The sequence below is a fragment of the Halichoerus grypus genome, chromosome 14, assembly GCF_964656455.1.
Source record: "Halichoerus grypus chromosome 14, mHalGry1.hap1.1, whole genome shotgun sequence".
NCBI lineage: Eukaryota > Metazoa > Chordata > Mammalia > Carnivora > Phocidae > Halichoerus > Halichoerus grypus.
This window is the reverse complement of record NC_135725.1, coordinates 67370876-67389887: the sequence shown is the minus strand read 5'-3', so window position 1 is coordinate 67389887 and position 19012 is coordinate 67370876. Positions and strand designations below refer to the sequence as shown.

The window sequence follows — 19012 nt, the reverse complement described above, 5'->3', positions numbered from 1 at the left end:
GGGGTCAGTTCGGGTCTGTTAGGAAGGAATGGGGGTGTAGGGGGGTTGATGCCTCTGCTGCAGGTGCCCGGGCTCTGTGGCCTGGTGTGGAGCATTTCCAGGGGAATGGGGATAACACTTACTCTTGCACTTGTAAATTTTTGTCTTCAGGTCAATCCTGACCGGGTTGTTCCCTCCCACCTCGGGCACTGCCTACATCCTGGGAAAAGACATTCGCTTTGAGATGAGCACCATCCGGCAGAACCTGGGGGTCTGCCCCCAGCATAACGTGCTGTTTGACATGTGAGTACCAGCAGCACTTTGAGAAGCACACCCTCCCTGGATGTGTGTCATGAGTCATGGGCCGAGGGGGTCTTAAGCATTCTGCCTTCTGTGGGGGTGGCGGGTCTCACCTCCCTGCACAGTGGGACCCGGTCGTCCTTCCGTTTTAGGAAAAGTAGGAGGTGATTGTTGGGCGAGAGATGTCCCATCAGTCCAGCTGGTGGATGAGGGCGTGGGAAAAGGTGCTCTCCATTACTGACGCTCTAGAGGGCCAGTTAGCCTGTCTGCTCTCCCATCACTCTCCTCCCTGGCACCAGCTGTGGCTCTTAGCCCAGACTGGCAGTGCCTCGGGGCCCTTGTCATGATGGCCCAGCATTTCCTGCTCAAGACATTGCTTCCATTCAGGTGGGCCTGTCAGCAGTTCAGGCCCCCCAGGGAGCCCTCGTGGTGGAACAGAGAAAGACCTGGGCTCTGTGACCTTGGGCAAGGACTTCTTCCCTTCTGGACCCCCGTCTGCTCTTCCCTAGAGCAAGCAGCTCAGGCTCATGTCCTCCACAGGGGCCTCCCTTCTCGCACAGTCTGAGTTCCTGGAGGGGGCTCCTCCAGGTGAAAGCCGAGCCAGCTTCTTGGTCGATGGTCGATTATGGGGTGGGCCCTTTGAGGACCTGGATTGAAAGTTGCAACTGCCTGATGTATGGTGGCCAGGCCTGCTGGGAATAGGCTGGAAGGGACCGGTCACATTTCAGCTTTGGCTTCTTCAGCAGCTCCGGTGGTTGCTTACGGTTGTTCTGTCTTGATTCTTCCTGTTATTTTTCAGAAGTTGAGATAGTTAGAAAAGGTCGGGGTGGGGGGCAGTGGAAACATGCCCATTTTCTTCTGTTGTGGGTCAGGAAGCACTGGGTTCTGATGCAGCCCATGGGGTGCAGAGCTGACCTGCCCTTCTGTCCCCAGGCTGACTGTGGAAGAACACATCTGGTTCTATGCGCGGCTGAAGGGGCTCTCAGAGAAGCATGTGAAAGCAGAGCTGGAGCAGATGGCCTTGGATGTCGGTTTGCCACCCAGCAAACTGAAAAGCAAAACAAGTCAGCTGTCAGGTGAGTCCCCCTCCCCCCGCCCCCAACACACATGCACGCACGCACGAGAAACAACAGCTGTCCCAGTGTGGGGGTGGGGGGGTAGGTCAGAAGTGTGTCCCTGGCTTGTCCCCAGGTGGGTGCCTCTGATCGTCTCTCAGCGCCTCTGCCTTCGCTGTCTGGGGCCGGTCTTGGAACGTCTCTCTCTCTCTCTCTCTCATAGGCGGAATGAAGAGAAAGCTGTCTGTGGCTTTGGCCTTTGTTGGGGGATCCAAGGTTGTCATTCTGGACGAGCCCACAGCCGGTGTGGACCCTTACTCCCGCAGGGGAATATGGGAGCTCCTGCTGAAATACCGACAAGGTAGCTGGTGTGTGTTTATTTTGAGGGAGGGAGGGATGCAGGGGCTCTTGAGACATATGGCTGCAGCCGTGGCTCATGGCTGTTCTTGACAGAGCAGCAGAATTGCTTCTCAGGAATGTGCGACTTCTTTTCTTAGAGCTCTGTGCTCACCCGTGGTCTGGATGTGGAAGGAAGACCTGGTTTACAAGACACTTAACATGTATGCCCTTCATTATCTAGGGGCTGGCAAGAAGAGAAGTGGGGATAAAGGGCATGGTCCCCAGAGCTACTTCTAGCATAGAGCTTGGACATGTCTGTTACAACTCTGTTCTCCTCTAGACCGATGGCTGAGAACAGAGGATATGTCTTTGTTCATCTCTGTCCCCAACATGGTACACGACAAATGTTTGTTGAAAGAGGGGATGGGCAAATGAGGAACATGGACTTTGGAGCCAGTTCCAGCTGGCCCTGAGACCTTGGAAAAGTCATTCAACAACATTCTCTGTTTCTTTACCTACAATAACAGTAGTGCCTGCCTCATAGAACCTTTAGTGAAATGAGAATGCATGCAGACCACCTAGCACCCTGCCTGGCGTGTGGCAAATTCCCAAACGAATGTTCCTGTTCTGATTTCTGTGAGGATGGCTTTGCCACACAGGCTTCCAGATTCCTCTGCCTCGGTGACCCCTGCGGATAGATCTGTCGTTGCAGCTGCTTCAGTCACTGAGAACCAGTAGGCCTCACTCGTCCCGTGCCCTTGTGTTTGTGCCTGGCAGGCCGCACCATTATTCTCTCCACGCACCACATGGATGAAGCAGACATCCTGGGGGACAGGATTGCCATCATTTCCCACGGGAAGCTGTGCTGTGTGGGCTCCTCCCTATTTCTGAAGAACCAGCTGGGAACAGGCTACTACCTGACCCTGGTTAAGAAGGATGTGGAATCCTCCCTCAGTTCCTGCAGAAATAGCAGTAGCACTGTGTCATACCTGAAAAAGGTGAGTTGTGTTTTCAGTGCTGGGCTGGCGCTGGGCTTGTTGGCTGGGAGTGGCTTGTCCACTGGCTTGTCCACGTCCACCCCACTCTGCCGCATGGGGGTCACCATCTCCCTTTGGAATCACATCATACTTCCTGTGTGGAAAGCGCAGGACACATCTGTTCCTGCAGTGAGAGTGTGGTTGGATCCCTCTTCCTTCTTCTATGGAGGCACAGTGAGTGATAGAGAAGGTCCTTAGGGGACTTTATTAGAGCGAAGAAAAAAGACTCGCCAGGAGTGACGAGCCCAAGCTGCAGAATGCTCTGTCATTCCTGCTCATTCCCTTTGAATCTCATTGACCTTAACTTCTAAACTACAAAACAGCAAATATTTATTGAACACTGATTTCATGGTGGACACGCTAGCAGATTCTGGGCATAAAAGAAAATGACAGTACTAGTTAATTTTTTTGCAGTATCGTTATCATTTATAAACTTTTTTTTTTTAACTTCCTTCATCTCGAAGTGCAGAACAACAGTGGGAGGGAGGTATTGTGATTATTATCTCAGATTAGGGAAATGAGGCTTATAGGCCAGTGAGCAGGTAAGTAACAGAGGTGGGACCAGAACCCGATAACCAGGTAGGTTTTCCTCTGTTCCACCGTACGTGCCTGAGATCCATTTGTGTGCTGAAACCAATGGCACCTAAAACATTTACATCCCAGCCTTCACCTCCCATCTGCTTATTTACTTTTTAACTAGTTACTCAAAGTGTGGTCTGAGGACCAGCAGCACCGGGATTACTCGGGAGCTTGTTAGAAATGCAGAAACATGGGCCCAGCTCTCGGACTCACTAAATCAGAATCTGCATTTTAGCAGGGTCCCCTGGTGGCTCAACATAAGTCAAGGCTGGAGAGGCACCGAGCCAGATAACCAGGCAGGTGAATCCCACGGTAGGAGGGTCAGTGGATGCCTGGCGACAGCGTTCATCGCTGGCCCCGCTTCTGTTGTGGCTGTGCTCGCTGACCTCCCGTGCGCACAGCACACGCGTCAGGGGCTTCCGAAGCCGCGGCCGCCCCGTCAGTTGCCCGCCAGGAGGAGCCGCACAGTAGGGCCTCATGGACGCCCGCCTGGCGAAGGCGCTGGTGGCTGTACTTTGCTCGGTCCCTGACCCATTCTCACCTCCTTCTTTGCCATCAGGAGGACAGTGTTTCTCAGAGCAGTTCTGATGCTGGCCTGGGCAGCGACCATGAAAGTGACACGCTGACCGTCGGTAAGGACTCTGGGGTTTCTTATTCAGGTGGTGCCTGAGCTCCCCCCAGCTGGGCAGAGTGGAGGCAGAGGAGGACAGGTGCAGAGGCTGGTGGCGCTGACTCAAGGTTTGCTGCTGGGCTGGGGCCGGGCGGGGGTGGGGGTGCTGGGAGAGGGTGCAGCTTGGTGGCAGATGGGCTTAACGCTTGCTGGGGGGCTCGGTGTGGGAGTTGGCAGGGCAGTGACCCCGAGAGGCTGACGTGACTGGGGGTGGGGCATCTCCTGGGGAATGGATCTGGCTGGACACTGGAGACCAGGGATGAGGTGCTGAGGGCCAAGCCATGGGGGAGGGATTGGATCTCAGTAGCTAAGGAGAGTGAGAGCAGCCTGCTGGGTCCTCCTTTGGCACAATATATAGGACACCAGTGTCACCAGTAACACCCGTGGAGCAGAAGCCTTTACTGTGTCCATCGGTGCCCAGTCCTAACAACTGTCTTTTTCCAGAGAGATGTCTTCCTCCATGAACTGTTTGATTAGCCCTTTATTGACATAAATAGAAGGAGCCTCGTTTACAGGTTAGGGAAGGGTGAAGAATCGTTTAATTTTCCGTTACTCAGGTCTTCCATTGAAGACTCCTAGAGTTCAGGCAATAGACACAAGGCTTTCCACCTCTGAAAGTCTTCCACCCACCCACCCACCCACCCACAATGTACTGAGAACCTACGGTGTTCCTGGCTTTGGTGAATAAGACCTAGTCCTTGCCCCCAGGAACTCTCAGGCCAGAGATGAACATGTGGAAAGACTTAAGTATTGGGGACGGGTGTCCTGCGTGGACACCTGGCTTCTGAGGGGTAGGCAAAGGGAGAAGGTGAGGCATGGCTGGCCCTTGATGTGGGGGGCCTCTGAGCCGGCTGAGCTGTCCTTGTGCTCTGGTCCCTACAGATGTCTCGGCCATCTCCAACCTCATCAGGAAGCACGTGGCTGAGGCCCGGCTAGTGGAAGACATTGGGCATGAACTGACTTACGTGCTGCCCTACGAAGCTGCCAAGGAGGGGGCCTTTGTGGAACTCTTCCATGAGATTGATGACCGGCTCTCAGACCTGGGCATCTCCAGTTACGGCATCTCGGAGACGACCCTGGAAGAAGTACGTTCAGTGACTGACTGTCCGAGTATAGCAGGTCCCACAGTCCCAAGGCCAGACAGGTGGCCTGCTTTTGCCCCAGGGGAATAGGATTACCCTGGAGCTGGTCATTTGAGGCCTTACATCATTGATATTGGGGTATTACTGCCACAGTTAACCCTTTAAAGTGGTGGGAGATGGCAGGAGAGCTAGATTAGGATTGCTCCCCGACATGGCTGTGTCAGGGCCACGCGTAGGAAATAGCCAACGTTTATGGAAAATCTGCATGTGCCTCGTGCTGACCTGGGTGTGTGGGGGTTTTTTGCTGTTTTTTGTTTGTTTGTTTTAATTATTGTAGGGGTGCCTGGGTGGCTTAGTCGGTTAAGTGTCCGACTCTTGATTTCAGCTCAGGTCATGATCTCAGGGTCGTGAGATCGAGCCCTGTGTCAGGCTCTGTGCTCAGCGCGGAGTCTGCTTGGGATTCTCTCTGTCTCTCTCCTTCTTCCCCTCCCCCCCATTCATGCACACTCTCTCTCTTTAAATAAGTAAAATCTTTAAAAAAAATCATTGTAACTTAATATTATCCCCATAATAAGATGAAAAGGTGGGCACTCAGGGATGCTGAGCTAGGATTCAGCATCGAGGGTTTGGGCTACAAAGCCCGTGCTCTCTTTACTGTGTAGCAGCACCTGCCTTTAGAGACCACAGCATCATAGACCTGGAGGGCTGGGAAGGATACAAAAGTTGTCTGGCCCAGTGGTCCCCAAGCTTGACCAGGCAGAGAAATCATCTGGGGATATTACTGACAATAAAAATTCCAAGCCTCAGCGCCAGGGTCTTTGAATGAGAATTTCTGGAGGTAAGACCTTAATGTCTGTGCTTTTATTACATGCTTTCCAGGCTGTGGTCTGTAGTCCAGAGTTTAGAAATCATTGGCTAGTTCACATTGTCTTACGATGTTTGAATCCCTGATATAATATTTCTAGTAATGGGGAGCCCATCATCTTTTGATCATTCTGTCTTGGATGACTTAGCACGGTGCTAGCCTACTCAAGAGATTTGGGGGCCATAGACCTGGAAGAAGCCACCTTACGTGTTCCCTGTAGATTCAGAACACATTTCTTCTGTAGTGTTCTAATGTCAAACCTTTAATTTGAAAAAGATTGTCTGCATTGATAGTTCTCACTACTGAGGAAATGTTCTCTGGTTAAAAATGCCTTCACTCCCAAATGACTGGCAAAGTATTACTAATAATTGAAGCTTTTACTTTTTGTCTTTAGGGGCTAACAAGCCACTCAATAATGTAATAATCATGGCGGTGATGGTTGCTTTCATCACGTGATGCTTATACTATTCTCACTACCATTTTTTCAGATATTTCTCAAAGTGGCCGAAGAGAGTGGGGTGGATGCTGAGACCTCAGGTAAGCCTTGGGGGGAGCTGTATGCTCTGGGAAGTGCCTCTAGGCCATCTTAGCTCACCAGTGTTGTCCCTTTCCCTTTGACTTGAGGAGGGCTTGTTTTGTTACAAATAAAATAAAACGTGGAATTCCTTCCTTTTGTCTGCAGATGGCACATTGCCAGCAAGACGAAACAGACGGGCCTTCGGGGACAAGCAGAGCTGCCTTCGCCCATTCACTGAAGATGATGCTATTGATCCTAATGATTCTGATGTAGACCCAGGTCTGTCTGGGCAAGATCTGTGTGCCATTGTTTGAAAGTGAATTGCTTGTCTTGTGTTACTCCCACGTTACCTTTTAACAGCCTTGAGCGTGGGATAATAGATGCCTACAGGGTCCGAAGGGTAGTGGGATGATGAAAAAAGCCACATTCGCTTTTCCAGCATTGGGCAAACCATCAAACCTGAAGGAGCCCATCCTCATCACTTTTCATTTAGTTGAGATCTTTCACTTGAGACACATATAAAAGGATGGTCCCTCAGTCCTCTGAATCCATTTTTATCGTTTCTGTGGAGACCCAGTTTCTTGCCTAGATAAGGTATTTAATTGTTGATGAATGATTTTGAATTAAGTCAGTTTTTAGAGCTAATTGTACCTTAGACTTAGATATTCTGGATGAGTGTGTCCCTCTGTGTTTGACTGGGATGGAGAATGGAAGACAAGAAGTCAAGCAAATCTTGGTAAAATGTGAAAGCGCCTCAGTTAGGAATCATTAGTTTAAGATAAGGATTTTTATACGATTTTGAGGTACAGAAACCTTTCTCCCAATCCTGCTCCCGTGAGTGTGTGGCCCTCATGTTTTCCCTGATTTCAGACATTGTCTGTACTTAGATCATTTGAATGTGTCTATTTTTACCAAAATAATAGATGGTAGACAAATCAGCATTGTCTGTTCTCAATTATGTCAGCCTAAATGCATGGCCTGTCTCATAGAATATTCTATAAGAAATTGGGGATGACTTGGTTCATCTGAATGACTTGATGTACAACAGTTATGTGTGAACGCTTCTCTTCAGTTGTCTCAAGGCACCTTCATTTTGTGCACTCCTCACACAAGGACTGGAAGGCAGAAAGCTCTACTGTTGGACATCTGGGGTCCTAGCTTTTCCTGGGACATTGATTTGTCATGAAAGCCCTTGACTTCTGAGAGACTTTGGCTTTCAAACACAAGCCTCCAAGATGGTTGCCGAGGATGATGGAGGGCGGAGCGTGGTGAGGTCAAGACTGCCTCAGATACTAGATGACCTTCAGTGTTGGCTTCTTGCAGAATCCAGAGAAACAGACCTGCTCAGCGGGATGGACGGCAAAGGCTCCTACCAGGTGAAGGGCTGGAAGCTCACACAGCAGCAGTTTGTGGCCCTTCTGTGGAAGAGGCTGCTGATTGCCAGACGGAGTCGGAAGGGATTCTTTGCTCAGGTGACAAGTGCTGCTCCAGGCCAGTGACTCTGGCCCCCCGGGTGGGCCGCAGGCTCCCTGACCAGTGCAGGCAGGAGAGGGTCATGGTTGTGAGGTGGATGCTGGAGCCAGACTTTCCGTATTTCAGTCCCAGTCCTGCTTCCTGCCGCTCACGCATCTGCGGGCAAGTTACTTCTCTGTGCCTCCGTGTCCTCATCTTTAGAATGAAGATAATGTGCCTATGACATAGGGTTGTTAGGAGGATTAAAGTGAGTAAGTGCTTAGAATGGGGCCTGGCATTAAGTCCTGCTGTGCTCTGTGTGTGTGTGTGAGGTTTATGGTAGAGGACAGCGTAACAAGGACAGAGTTTAGGAAAATTGGCTGGGCAAATTCAGTTTTCATAAGCTGAGATGCACTTGACATATAAACTTCTTGGAAACATGACTTTTCTCTAAAGTGATGTTTAACTGCAAATTGACAGAAAGGTAGCCGGAGAGGTCAGAAAAAAATGGGCAAACAGAGAAGACTCCTTACACTGTTGCCTGCATGTCAGTGTTTGCATGCCAAGTTGCTTGGTCGGAAGGGATAAAATTATCCTGCTGTATAAAATCGAGAAGTATAGAGAAAGTGTCTGTAGAGATTCTTCCCTGCAGACTCTGTGGGTAATGCAGGGAGTATGAATTTGGAGCATGCAGACCTGGGTTGGAATTCTGGTTCTGCCACTTATTGGCTGTGTGACCTTGGGCAAGTTACTTAGTCTCTCTGAGCTCAGTTCCCTTGTTCGTTGATTGGTGATAGAGTTGTAACGATAATGAAATGAGATAACTGTCATAGAGTATTTTCCCATAAAGAAGGATTTGGGTGATGACGCTTTTTGAGGCCATCCCGTGGTAACAGCAGATGCTGTCCCCTTTCAGAGCGTGGGATCTGACTGGGTCACTTAGTCTCGGTCTGTAGATTACAAGTGAGAGGCCGCAGCGGGAGTGACTTCACATGGATACGCTTGTAGTAGAGACAGAACCAGGCTTCGGGTCTTCTGGCTCCTGGTGCAGGGCTTGTTCTCTCGGCCTTTCTCTGAGCTGAACCGGGCTTATGGCCCATCGTGGTCTTTCTCAGGTCTTCAGTGGGAAGAGAGCAGGACCCAGGGTTCTGAGTCCCCCTGCAATGTGACCACTGTTTACTCTGTAAAGTTTGGAGCTTCGTGCCTCTGCGAGGTGGCCGCAGCCTCTGGCCTTGTGCTGCCAGCCTCCAGAAATGCCCTAGAGGGAAGAGGTTTCGGTGGCAGGATCTGCAGCTTCCCACCTGCCATGAATGCCTTGGTGGAGCTTTGTTCTGGGTCCCATGGTGCTCACTTGCATGCTGGCTGGGCTGGGGAGGCTGGCTGGACTGTTAGGGGCTTGCCCCAGGCCCCTTTTTCTGACACTTGGCCTTGTTTTGCCACTTCCTTTCCCCCTCTGTCCCCTGGTTACAGATCGTCCTACCAGCTGTGTTTGTCTGCATTGCCCTGGTGTTCAGCTTGATCGTGCCCCCCTTTGGCAAGTACCCCAGCCTGGAACTTCAGCCCTGGATGTACAACGAACAGTACACGTTTGTCAGGTACGTGTTTGCTTTCTGTGGCCCTGGAGAGAAGAGAGCTCAGGCAGACTGAGGGTGTTGACGCTGCTGAGGGCCAAGGGCAGGTGGACTCGAGAATCACGCAGCGGAGTGGATTTTATCAGCTGTTCCAAAGCCCCAACACAGACTAATATCGTATGCAAAGGACAGCAGGGAATTGAACCTCCACTGACAGACCCGTCCTCTGTTCCCACTTTTGAGCTCCTTTCTTTTTATCCTACAGTCATCAGGAACAGGCATCTGTGTTTTACGTAAATAATCTGCCCTTGCAAAACATCTATGAGGAAGCTTTAGTATTTGGGCTTTTCATAGCTGTGTCTTAATTTTGTTGCTTCATCCCAGGGCTTCCGAACACGGGCACAGCATCATACCTCCAAGTTCTTGTTTGTCTGCACAGTATATTTCATATGTTTATTACGTCACAGATATAAGCGAGTGTTCTTTAGACACGGATGCCAGCTACTCTGTAACAATCCAGTGCTTCAAACAAAAGGACAAAGGAATTTCTCTACTTCCTTCCACAGAAGTTTTCTTCAGTCTTGTAGTATTTGTAGACCTTTAGATGGGGAGAAGCATCTCCGTGATGTAAAAGGGAAGCTTTAAAAGAAACGAAAACAAAAAATACATAAGTACGTGAATCGGTTCTTCCTTCTCTAGCCCCGTGTTTCTTTCCTGTCTGGTTCAGGTTTCATGGAAAACTGTGAAAGTATTTTTGAAAAACCGATCCTTAATGAATTTCTTCACATTAAAATACGTGGAGAAATGTGCGTGGCTGTTTGTACCTGTGCGCACACCCCTAGGCACAAGTCCATTCTTTACAACCTACACAAGCTCAGAGGGCTGTCGCTTGCCTTGATCCCAAATACACAGTCAGTGTCAGCTCCTTTTGGGTAGGTTTTGTGTTTTATTCATTTCTGATAATGAGCGCTTGGCACACCGGAAGTGCCTGATAAAGTGTTCAGTTTAGAAAAACAATTCCACCTCCCAATTTCTGGTTTTAATGAATTGCTGAGCTGGCTGCTGTCATGTACCCACAGTAATGATGCTCCTGAGGACATGGGCACCCAGGAACTCTTGAATGCCCTCACCAGACACCCCGGCTTCGGGACCCGCTGTATGGAAGGAAATCCAATCCCGTAAGTGCCCCTTGAGCTATGAGACGCCTGACAGCTGGGTTGTCTTGTGCTTGTCACCTGGGTCTGTTGTCTGCTCTGTTACCTTTATCAGCTGTGATACATGCCCCTCATTGTGACTAGTATCATTTGTCCTTCGAAGCATTTTTATTTTTAAAAAGCTGATACAGTAATCTAACCAGAATCTAGGAACAAACAGAGCCGACTAGGAGAGTTTTCTATCATCCTGCGGAGTAAAATCACTGCAGACATTTATTTACTGCTTTAGAGATTAATATTTAATTCAAATAGCACTTTGTACTGATCAAATGCTTTCCCCTTCTTCCTTTCTACCAGCCTCTATACCTAAAAGCAGAGATAGGCTGCCATTATATATAATTTGCAGTTTGGCTTATCAGCTTCTTCACTTTACCAGCCTGAAAAGATGTTCTGTATTATTGTATATAAAAATGGACTTTTTCTTCTTTTGGAGTTGCATATTTTTGTACTTTCCTTCAAAATCCTTTTTAAGGAAGTAGGTAGCGTATGGATAAATGCAGTGAAATACCCACGTGTCTCTAAGTGGGCATGGGGGGAGGTGTGTGTGGAGGTCTTTGTGCATAAAGACCATGAAGAGAGGTGAGTTTCCAAGTGAACTGAACCATGACCCACGGAGGTTCAAGGTTCCAGGCTCAGGTAGAATGAGGTTCTGGCTCAGTTACAGCACAGACTCGGAGGAATTATGGAGAGTGTGGGAAGGCATAGGAAGATTGGAGAAGGACTAACTTGAATTCCAGGTTTTAAATGGAAGATACTAACTTTGCGAGTGACAGACCAGTGAGCCTGGTACCTGGGCATGCAAGGTTTCAGAGCAGATTTCTAGACAGATAGCTACCATGTCCTTGCCAGCTCTTACTACTGAATATTTACTAAGCATTTGCTGGTACTTACTGCTTCATGGGTGGTAAGCCCTAGCAGCCAATGTCCGTTCCTAAAGAACAAGATGACCGTTATGGAAAAGGACATGGAGACATCGTCTCTAGAGTCACAAGACTTTTGACAAACCTGCACGTTTTGTAGGTGAGGTAGAAGAATGAGATGAGGTGGATTTATTATACGCCCGCTGAGCGGTGTGGACTCAGAGAAGTGCCAACATGGGGGGAGCTGGGTCTGGGCTCAGGGCTAGCCTCCAGAGACAAAAGAGGTCCAGCCCCGGCCATCAGAGGATTCACAGTGTTGGGGCAGAGCGCTGCTGCATGTGTGTGTGAGGGGCGGTGGGACGGAGGGGCCCCACTCTGGCAGCTTTTCCCAAATTCACATTCTAGGTTTTACCAAAAGGAGTAGAACTGAGGGAAGTTTGACTGGGACATTGACTGTGGCATTGAGCTTTGTCTCAGCCAGTCATCTTGGGAAGGTTTTGGAGTGTGAGCCCCATGTCTTACTTTGACTTTTCCATCAAGTCACGGAGCTTTAGAGAGAACTAGAGAGCAGTCCACAAATCTGTTCCTTTGATATTTTTAGCACGTACAAGAATAACATAAAGAGTGTGGCTATGCATTGTAGAATTTTGCAACTGGAAGGGATGCTGGAAATGACTTGTTTAGCATGACATTATGTACTTTTATTTTACTGGTGGAGAAGATAAGACCCACGAGGGCAAGCATTGTGTTGATGGTCCACAGTGATTCAGAGCTCAAGTGAGGCATCAAGGCCTTGTGATGCTTGCAGACAACCTAGCTCTTCATATACTGAGCACCCTCACCCCATCCCCTCCAAACCCCAATTCTGTACTCATTTTAAAACAGAAAGTGAATCTTGCCATCCTGCACCAGATTTACAGCACATTGAGCATAACATGCAGACTCCTTCCCAGGCCCGTGTCATCTGGCACCTGCCTCCCTCCACCACTCAACTCCCATCACTCTCCCTCCTACCTCATCCCATTCCAGCCACACTGTCCCCCTGCTGTTCCTCAAACATGGAAAGTTCACTTCTTCTGAGAGACTTTGTACCTACACTTTCTATTGCCTTTGCTTGTTGTGTTCTTTCTCCCCAGATCTTTTCCTGACTCCTTTCTAATCGTTTATGTCTTGGAAGAAGGCAGTAGTCACTCTTCCCCCAATTCAATGTCCTCTTATTTTGCTTTATTTTTGGCTAAGTGACATTTGCTTATTGCCAAATTCCTCTCCAGAAGGCAGGGACTTTGTCTTGTTCAGCCCAGACTCTCAGATATGCAGAACAGTGTCTGGCACATAGTACATGCTCAGTGAATATTCGCTGAGCGAACACAGGGGCAAGAGACCAAATGCCGGCAGATTGGATTGACTGGAGTTTGGTATATGAGCATTTAGGGCCTCTTTGTGTTCCTTCATCCTTAACTGTAAAGTGAGTTTGCAGCTTACAGGTCTGTGGGGAGATCAAACAAATGGTGAGGGGATGGATAGATGCATGTTTGTGGTGGTTGTTGATTGGTCTGTGCTCCTGAGGCACCAGGAAAGGCCAGGTCCTCTCGGGTGATGCTGCCTTTGCTGCCCTCCCTTTGCAGAGACATGCCCTGCTCGGTGGGGGAGGAGGAGTGGACCACCGCCCCCGTTCCCCAGACCATCACGGACCTCTTCCAAAATGGGAACTGGACGATGGAGAACCCCTCACCCACCTGCCAGTGTAGCAGTGACAAAATCAAGAAGATGCTGCCCGTGTGTCCCCTGGGGGCAGGGGGCCTGCCTCCTCCACAAGTGAGTCACCCTCCGAGTGACTGAGCAGATGGCAGTGCAGGGGGGCTGGGAGCTTCTGCTTGGGAAGAAGGAATGGCTGACCTCTCCTGTCAGGGGGTTGTCTTTCAGTCTTGATCTTAATTCTTATCATAGGGAAAGGCCTGTGGGTTTTGAGGGGAAGGGACTTGGTCTACAAGTTCCTATATCTTAGCTTGTTTGTCTACTTTGCAAAGTCAGCCTCGGTTACTTACTTGTTTGAGTTAAAACCAGATCACAACACTGTGGATCAGTGGGCCGTGGAAGGCACAGTCTGGCTTCTCCCACTGAGGTCATGTCACAGAATATACTGTGACAGGCCCGGCTCCCTCCCTGGTTCTGCCAAGGATGAGCTGGTGACCTCAGACAGGCCACTCAGTCCCTGGGCCTGTTTCCTCACCTCTGAATTAGGGAGGCTGGCCCATAAAACTTCTGCGGGTCTTAAGACTCTGACATTCTCTGAGGCTGTGAGCGTGGGGAGCAGTTCTGAGCCTTTTTTCTGAGAACAATTTCAGAAAGAGGCTTGCTTGTGATCTCCCTCTGTTGCTTTATCAGCATCTGGGTTGCAGGGTGAGGACAAGCAATTGTAAATGGGTGTGAGAACTTGAAGAAGTCCTGGTTACTTCTCTTTAAAAGAACAGTGAATCTATTCATCAGTATAACTCCAGTGGACCAAAGAAGTCACTGGGCATAGTCAATGATACTGCTCCCTAAAAACCTTTTGACTATAAAGAATCATGTTCCACTGTCTGTTGTTCAGTAGTTCAGAATAATTTCCTTGGGGACATCTTGGCTTGGCGTAAGTGAACAGCCGATGCTGAGGGCAGAAAGGACCAGGCCTCTGTGTTTGGCTGATGGCAGCACCTGGGCCCTGTGGGCAGGGTCTGGTCACACTGTGATCCACATTCAAGGGACATGTGTCACTGTAGTCCTTGATTTTTTTTTTTTTTCCTGTTTCAATTGTCGTCCATAAAGACACTTGTGCTTGTTTTTTTCTGTGATGACAGAGAAAACAGAACACTGCAGACATCCTTCAGAACCTGACGGGAAGAAACATTTCGGATTATCTGGTGAAGACCTATGTGCAGATCATAGCCAAAAGGTCATTATTTACTAAACTTGGCCCTTGCTTTTTTCAGTCCTGATTAGGGGAATTACAGGTCTAAAAATAGCACACTGATGGGGAAAAATACCAAATTTTGGCCTGATGTTGGCTTTTGGAAGTTTAGGATATTCTCCCAACCTAGAAAAGATAAGTATTATGAACTTTAAGTTGTCAGCCTCAAGGTAAGGCTGCCTGGTGTAATCACAGGGCTGTGCATTAGAAAAATTCTGGAGATCAGATGTACAGTATTATGATTATAGTTAACAATACTATATTACATACTCCAAAGATGTGAAGAAACTAAATCTTAAATATGCTTGCCACAAAAAAAAAGAGATGATGATTTTAGGACATGATGGAGGTATCATGGTAATCATAATACCTAAATACATCAAATCAAACTGTTATACACCTTAAATTTACATCGTGTTCTATGTCAGTTGTATGTCAATAAAAAAATCTCGATTCAAATTTGAATTCTACTTACCATCTGCTTTACCAGGAGCAACCAGTTATCCTTTAAAAAGTCTTTGTTTGTAGAGTATGTGATAATACCATTGCTCTTATTATTTTGTTAGGAAGATTGAAGGACACTGATATATATAAAGTGCCTCTCGTGAATGAAACGTGTGATAATGTGGACAGTATGTGGCATTATGGAGCCCTGGGCCTGCTCGGTGGCCTGACGTGGCTGTGGAGCCTTGGAACAGCCCCAAAGTTTCCAGGGCTATCGAGGCACAGCGTTGAATACTTGATGCCCAGGAAATGTTTGTTCTGGTTTCCTTTTGGCTTGTTGGGCTTCTCTGTTAGGTGTTCTCAGTGACTTTAAATGCTTGAATGATAATTACTGTCGAGTTTCCAAGAAAGAGGCATAACTTTCCATGTCCTCTGTAGTTGACATATTACCTTGAATCCAGTAAGTTTTGGGGCACCTGGCTGGCTCAGTTTGTAGAGCATGCGACCCTTGATCTCAGAATCATGAGTTTGAGCCTCATGTTGGGTGTGGAACCTACTTAAAAAGAATAACAAAAAAAGTTTTAGTTCAGTCACATCTTTGTCTATAAAGTGGTTTTTGAAGTGGTTTAATCCAAAGCATGATTTTCTTATAAATGACAAGGTTTTAAAATGGGGAGAAGGAAAGACCTAGTGACTGGGGTGTCCTTCTATGGGTACACCCCTCCCCCCCCCAGCCTGATCACGGGATTCTTTCTGTCCTGGCTTGTCTCCTCAGGTAGACAGTAACTTCTTTTGTGTTATCAGGAATAGGATCAATGTTTTTTTGAACTGATTTTTGGTTTCTTTTTCTTTGGCTTCTGCAGTTTAAAGAACAAGATCTGGGTGAATGAGTTTAGGTAAGTTGATCTCTTTCTGTGCTCGCTTGTATTTTGTCTGGACTCCTGTAGTTCAGAAGGATGACTTTGATCCCGGTATCTCAGATCCCAGGAAGTTGGGGTGTGGGGATTGTTTTGCCCTTGGTGTTTCTGCTCGGTGCTCAGCTCCCACTTCAGATGCCTTTGAAATGTTTGGCCTTCTGATCCCCTTGAGGAGATTCAGCAGTTTCTTGAAGGTCTCTAGGGATTTAACCGGGAAGCACAGTGTTGTGAGGGAAATACCTTACTCTATTTACATTTCCTCCCCACCAAATCAGATTCCCAAGGGGGTCCTGGGGACTCCGGGACAATTTTTCAGGCCTTTAGAATGAGACCAAGAAGGTCTTGGATGAAATAAGAGGCATCAAAGCTATCTATCTTCACAGTATTTGAACTCCTTTATCTCTCTCGGTTTTGAAGGAACCAGGTGGCACTAGGGAAGAAAGGAATGAAAAACACTTGAAGCCAGTTTGTACCTCCTAGAGAATGAGATGCCTTATATGGCTGCCCCAAAACTTAGCTCTGTCACTGCTGCCCACCTTTCCTCTTTGCCTTTTTCCCAAGGGCCAACACCCACAGAACTCGGCACAGAGCAGATGCAGACTGGGACCCCTAAAGTGGCCTTCATGCTAGGAAAGAGCCATGGCCTGTCTCTAAGCCCTCCCTAGGCTGTTCTGGTCACTGTCCTCCCCTAACTCCCCGTCTGCTTGCCTTGACACCCAGAGACCCACGTGCAGGTGCAGGCTGGGACCACCAGGGTGGGAGGAGGAGCGTCTGTGAGGCGAAAGACCCTTCTTTCTTCAGGGTCTCAGCCATCTCACGCTGTGTGTAATCACAGTGCAGCTTCTTCCCCCTTGGGCAGTAACCATAAGAGTTAAGAGCTTGCCAGAAGTCCTCAGAGGAGGCCAAGATGCAGCTTTCTCCAAGTCTAACTTTGGTCTTGCTTTGAATAAGCAATTCCCCTCCATGAAGCCTGCACACATTCATGTGACGTCTGCTGCTGAATGATACCGTGTACCACACTGTATTTTAATGTTAGGCTGTTCTTTTAGGTATGGAGGGTTTTCCCTGGGTGCCAGTAATTCTCATTCACTTCCTTCAAGTCAAGAAGTTAATAATGCCATCAAGCAAGTGAAGAAGCACTTGAAGCTGGCCAAGGTACGGTATCCATCCTAGGACATGTCAGAAAAATGGGCCCAGAGTTGCCACTATGTGGGAGTGGTTGGCAGGTACATTTAATCACCTTGCCACTTACTGTTTTGAAGACTTTGAATCCAAAGCCATTATTGGCATCTACTGATCTTGTGCCGGCCAAGACCGAGCTACTCAGCAGATATTTAATACCTGAAAACATAGGTCAAAAAAAAATTCAGAGGTTTAAAAGCTCTCAGAATAACTTCACTTCATGAAGTAAATAAACTGGGCTTCAAACCCACTTACCTGAAACAATCACTAGTTAAAAAGGAAATGAATCATTTCCTTTAAGCTGGTGGCGGGACCTTGGAGGCTGTCACTTCATTTCTCAGTATTTTGGGTTTCCCATTATTTAAATGAGAATGAGAGCTCCGATGGCATGGATTTCAGCATGATGGGCATCCGCAGTGGTCCTAGAGTCTGTAACTCCGCTTTTGAGGCCCAGACCCCACATATCCGACGCATCTGCCCACGGAGCGTAGTTCTGGGTCTCAGGGGGACACCCAGGGGACTGCTTTGAAGAATGCTCACCACCCGGTTAAGCGAGACCTCTGCATCTTGGGACTTGAAGTCACACGGTGTCCCTGTGATTCTTTCAGAACGTGTGGTTTATGGCAACATGAATGCTTTAGATTTCTGGTCATCACTTATTTCTCGGGCGCCAGTCCTGCAGTGGTTTCATATCTCACTTGGGTGAACAAGGCAGTAACGATGTGGCCCTTCGTAGGGTTGTCCTGTTGCCCTTCCCTTGTGAATCATCCCAACTGAGGCAGGTTACTGTTGTTCACAGGACAGTTCTGCAGATCGATTTCTCAGCAGCTTGGGGAGGTTCATGACAGGACTGGACATGAAAAATAACGTCAAGGTGAGGCCCTCTGTTCCAGTAGATTCTTGATGAACAATAATACTTAAGTACTTTCAGCTCATAATGTTGATAGGCGTATTCATGACAGAAAAGAGCAGACTACTAATTTTACCATGGAGGCCATACAGTGTGGTGGTAAAGAGAATTGGCTTTACCGCCAGACATACCGAGGGAACCGCTGTGACCTTGACCAAGTTCCCTAACCTATCTAAGCCTTGGTTTCCTAATCTAAGAAACCAAGACAGGAGTCACGCCTTAAAGCTGTGGTGAGGATTGAATGAGTTAAAGATCCGAGGTAGGCAGCGCGGTGCCTGGCAGTTCGGTCAGTGCTCCGCATACCCTGGCCTCTGTTAGTACTTTACCATGTCCTCCGACGCTAATGTTTTATCTTGGTGTACGACTGGCATTTCGAAAATGTGCGTGCACACCTACTCCCGGGAGCAGGATTTGGAAGCATTACTTTGTACCTGGTGTCTTTTATTTTTAGGTGTGGTTCAACAACAAGGGCTGGCATGCCATCAGCTCTTTCCTGAACGTCATCAACAATGCCATTCTGCGGGCCAGCCTGCAGAAGGGAGAGAACCCCAGCCAGTATGGGATTACTGCCTTCAATCACCCCCTGAATCTCACCAAGCAGCAGCTCTCGGAAGTGGCTCTGTAAGCATGGCTGAGTCTGCCTGGGTGGGGCGAGGAGAGGAGAGGAGAGGAGAGGCTGTTGGTGGAGCCGGGGAGTAGGGGAGGGAAGTGTGCAGTTGGTTGAAGAGTGCCGGCTGAGGATACAGTTACATTATGGTAGGTCCGGGTGAATTCGGGTCCTGGGCAGAAAATGATCACTTCATGAACTGGCTGGCAGGGATTAAACTGCAGAAGATCCAGGATTCTGATGGATCAAAAACCATTACCTTGAGTGAATTTATATAAAGTGACATTGTCAATAAAATCCTCAAATAATTTAACCCACGGTTAACACAGTCTTTCATAGAAAACCAGTTTTATTAGTCTTGAAACCACTGTTTCCTAAACTTGGTGAAGCATGCTTTTATCAGCTTGTCCTTTTAATTCCTGAATCAAGTGTGCGTGCGTGTGTGTGTGTGTGTGTGTGTGTGTGTGTGTGTGTGAGTGAGTGAA

General features: G+C 48.3%; 1 protein-coding gene across 6 annotated transcripts in view; it reads left to right on the top strand.

The window, feature by feature from the left end:
• The window catches only part of ABCA1 (ATP binding cassette subfamily A member 1), a 126890-nt gene that overhangs the window by 89323 nt on the left and 18555 nt on the right, over window positions 1–19012 (top strand). For 5 of the 6 annotated variants that reach the window (XR_013443784.1, XR_013443783.1, XR_013443782.1 and 2 more), the window contains 17 exons: window positions 151–282; window positions 1213–1355; window positions 1558–1695; window positions 2451–2671; window positions 3849–3921; window positions 4842–5044; window positions 6395–6443; window positions 6589–6702; window positions 7747–7895; window positions 9346–9470; window positions 10526–10624; window positions 13146–13335; window positions 14358–14452; window positions 15775–15807; window positions 16878–16983; window positions 17810–17884; window positions 18372–18541. Coding sequence is in view for 3 of the 6 variants with exons in the window: in XM_036111445.2 (XP_035967338.2) it covers window positions 151–282; window positions 1213–1355; window positions 1558–1695; window positions 2451–2671; window positions 3849–3921; window positions 4842–5044; window positions 6395–6443; window positions 6589–6702; window positions 7747–7895; window positions 9346–9470; window positions 10526–10624; window positions 13146–13335; window positions 14358–14452; window positions 15775–15807; window positions 16878–16983; window positions 17810–17884; window positions 18372–18541 (2115 nt within the window). In the remaining 3 variants the exon portion in view is untranslated. The remainder of the gene's footprint in view (window positions 1–150; window positions 283–1212; window positions 1356–1557; window positions 1696–2450; window positions 2672–3848; window positions 3922–4841; window positions 5045–6394; window positions 6444–6588; window positions 6703–7746; window positions 7896–9345; window positions 9471–10525; window positions 10625–13145; window positions 13336–14357; window positions 14453–15774; window positions 15808–16877; window positions 16984–17809; window positions 17885–18371; window positions 18542–19012) is intronic. The other variant, XM_078061545.1, reaches the window with a different exon arrangement.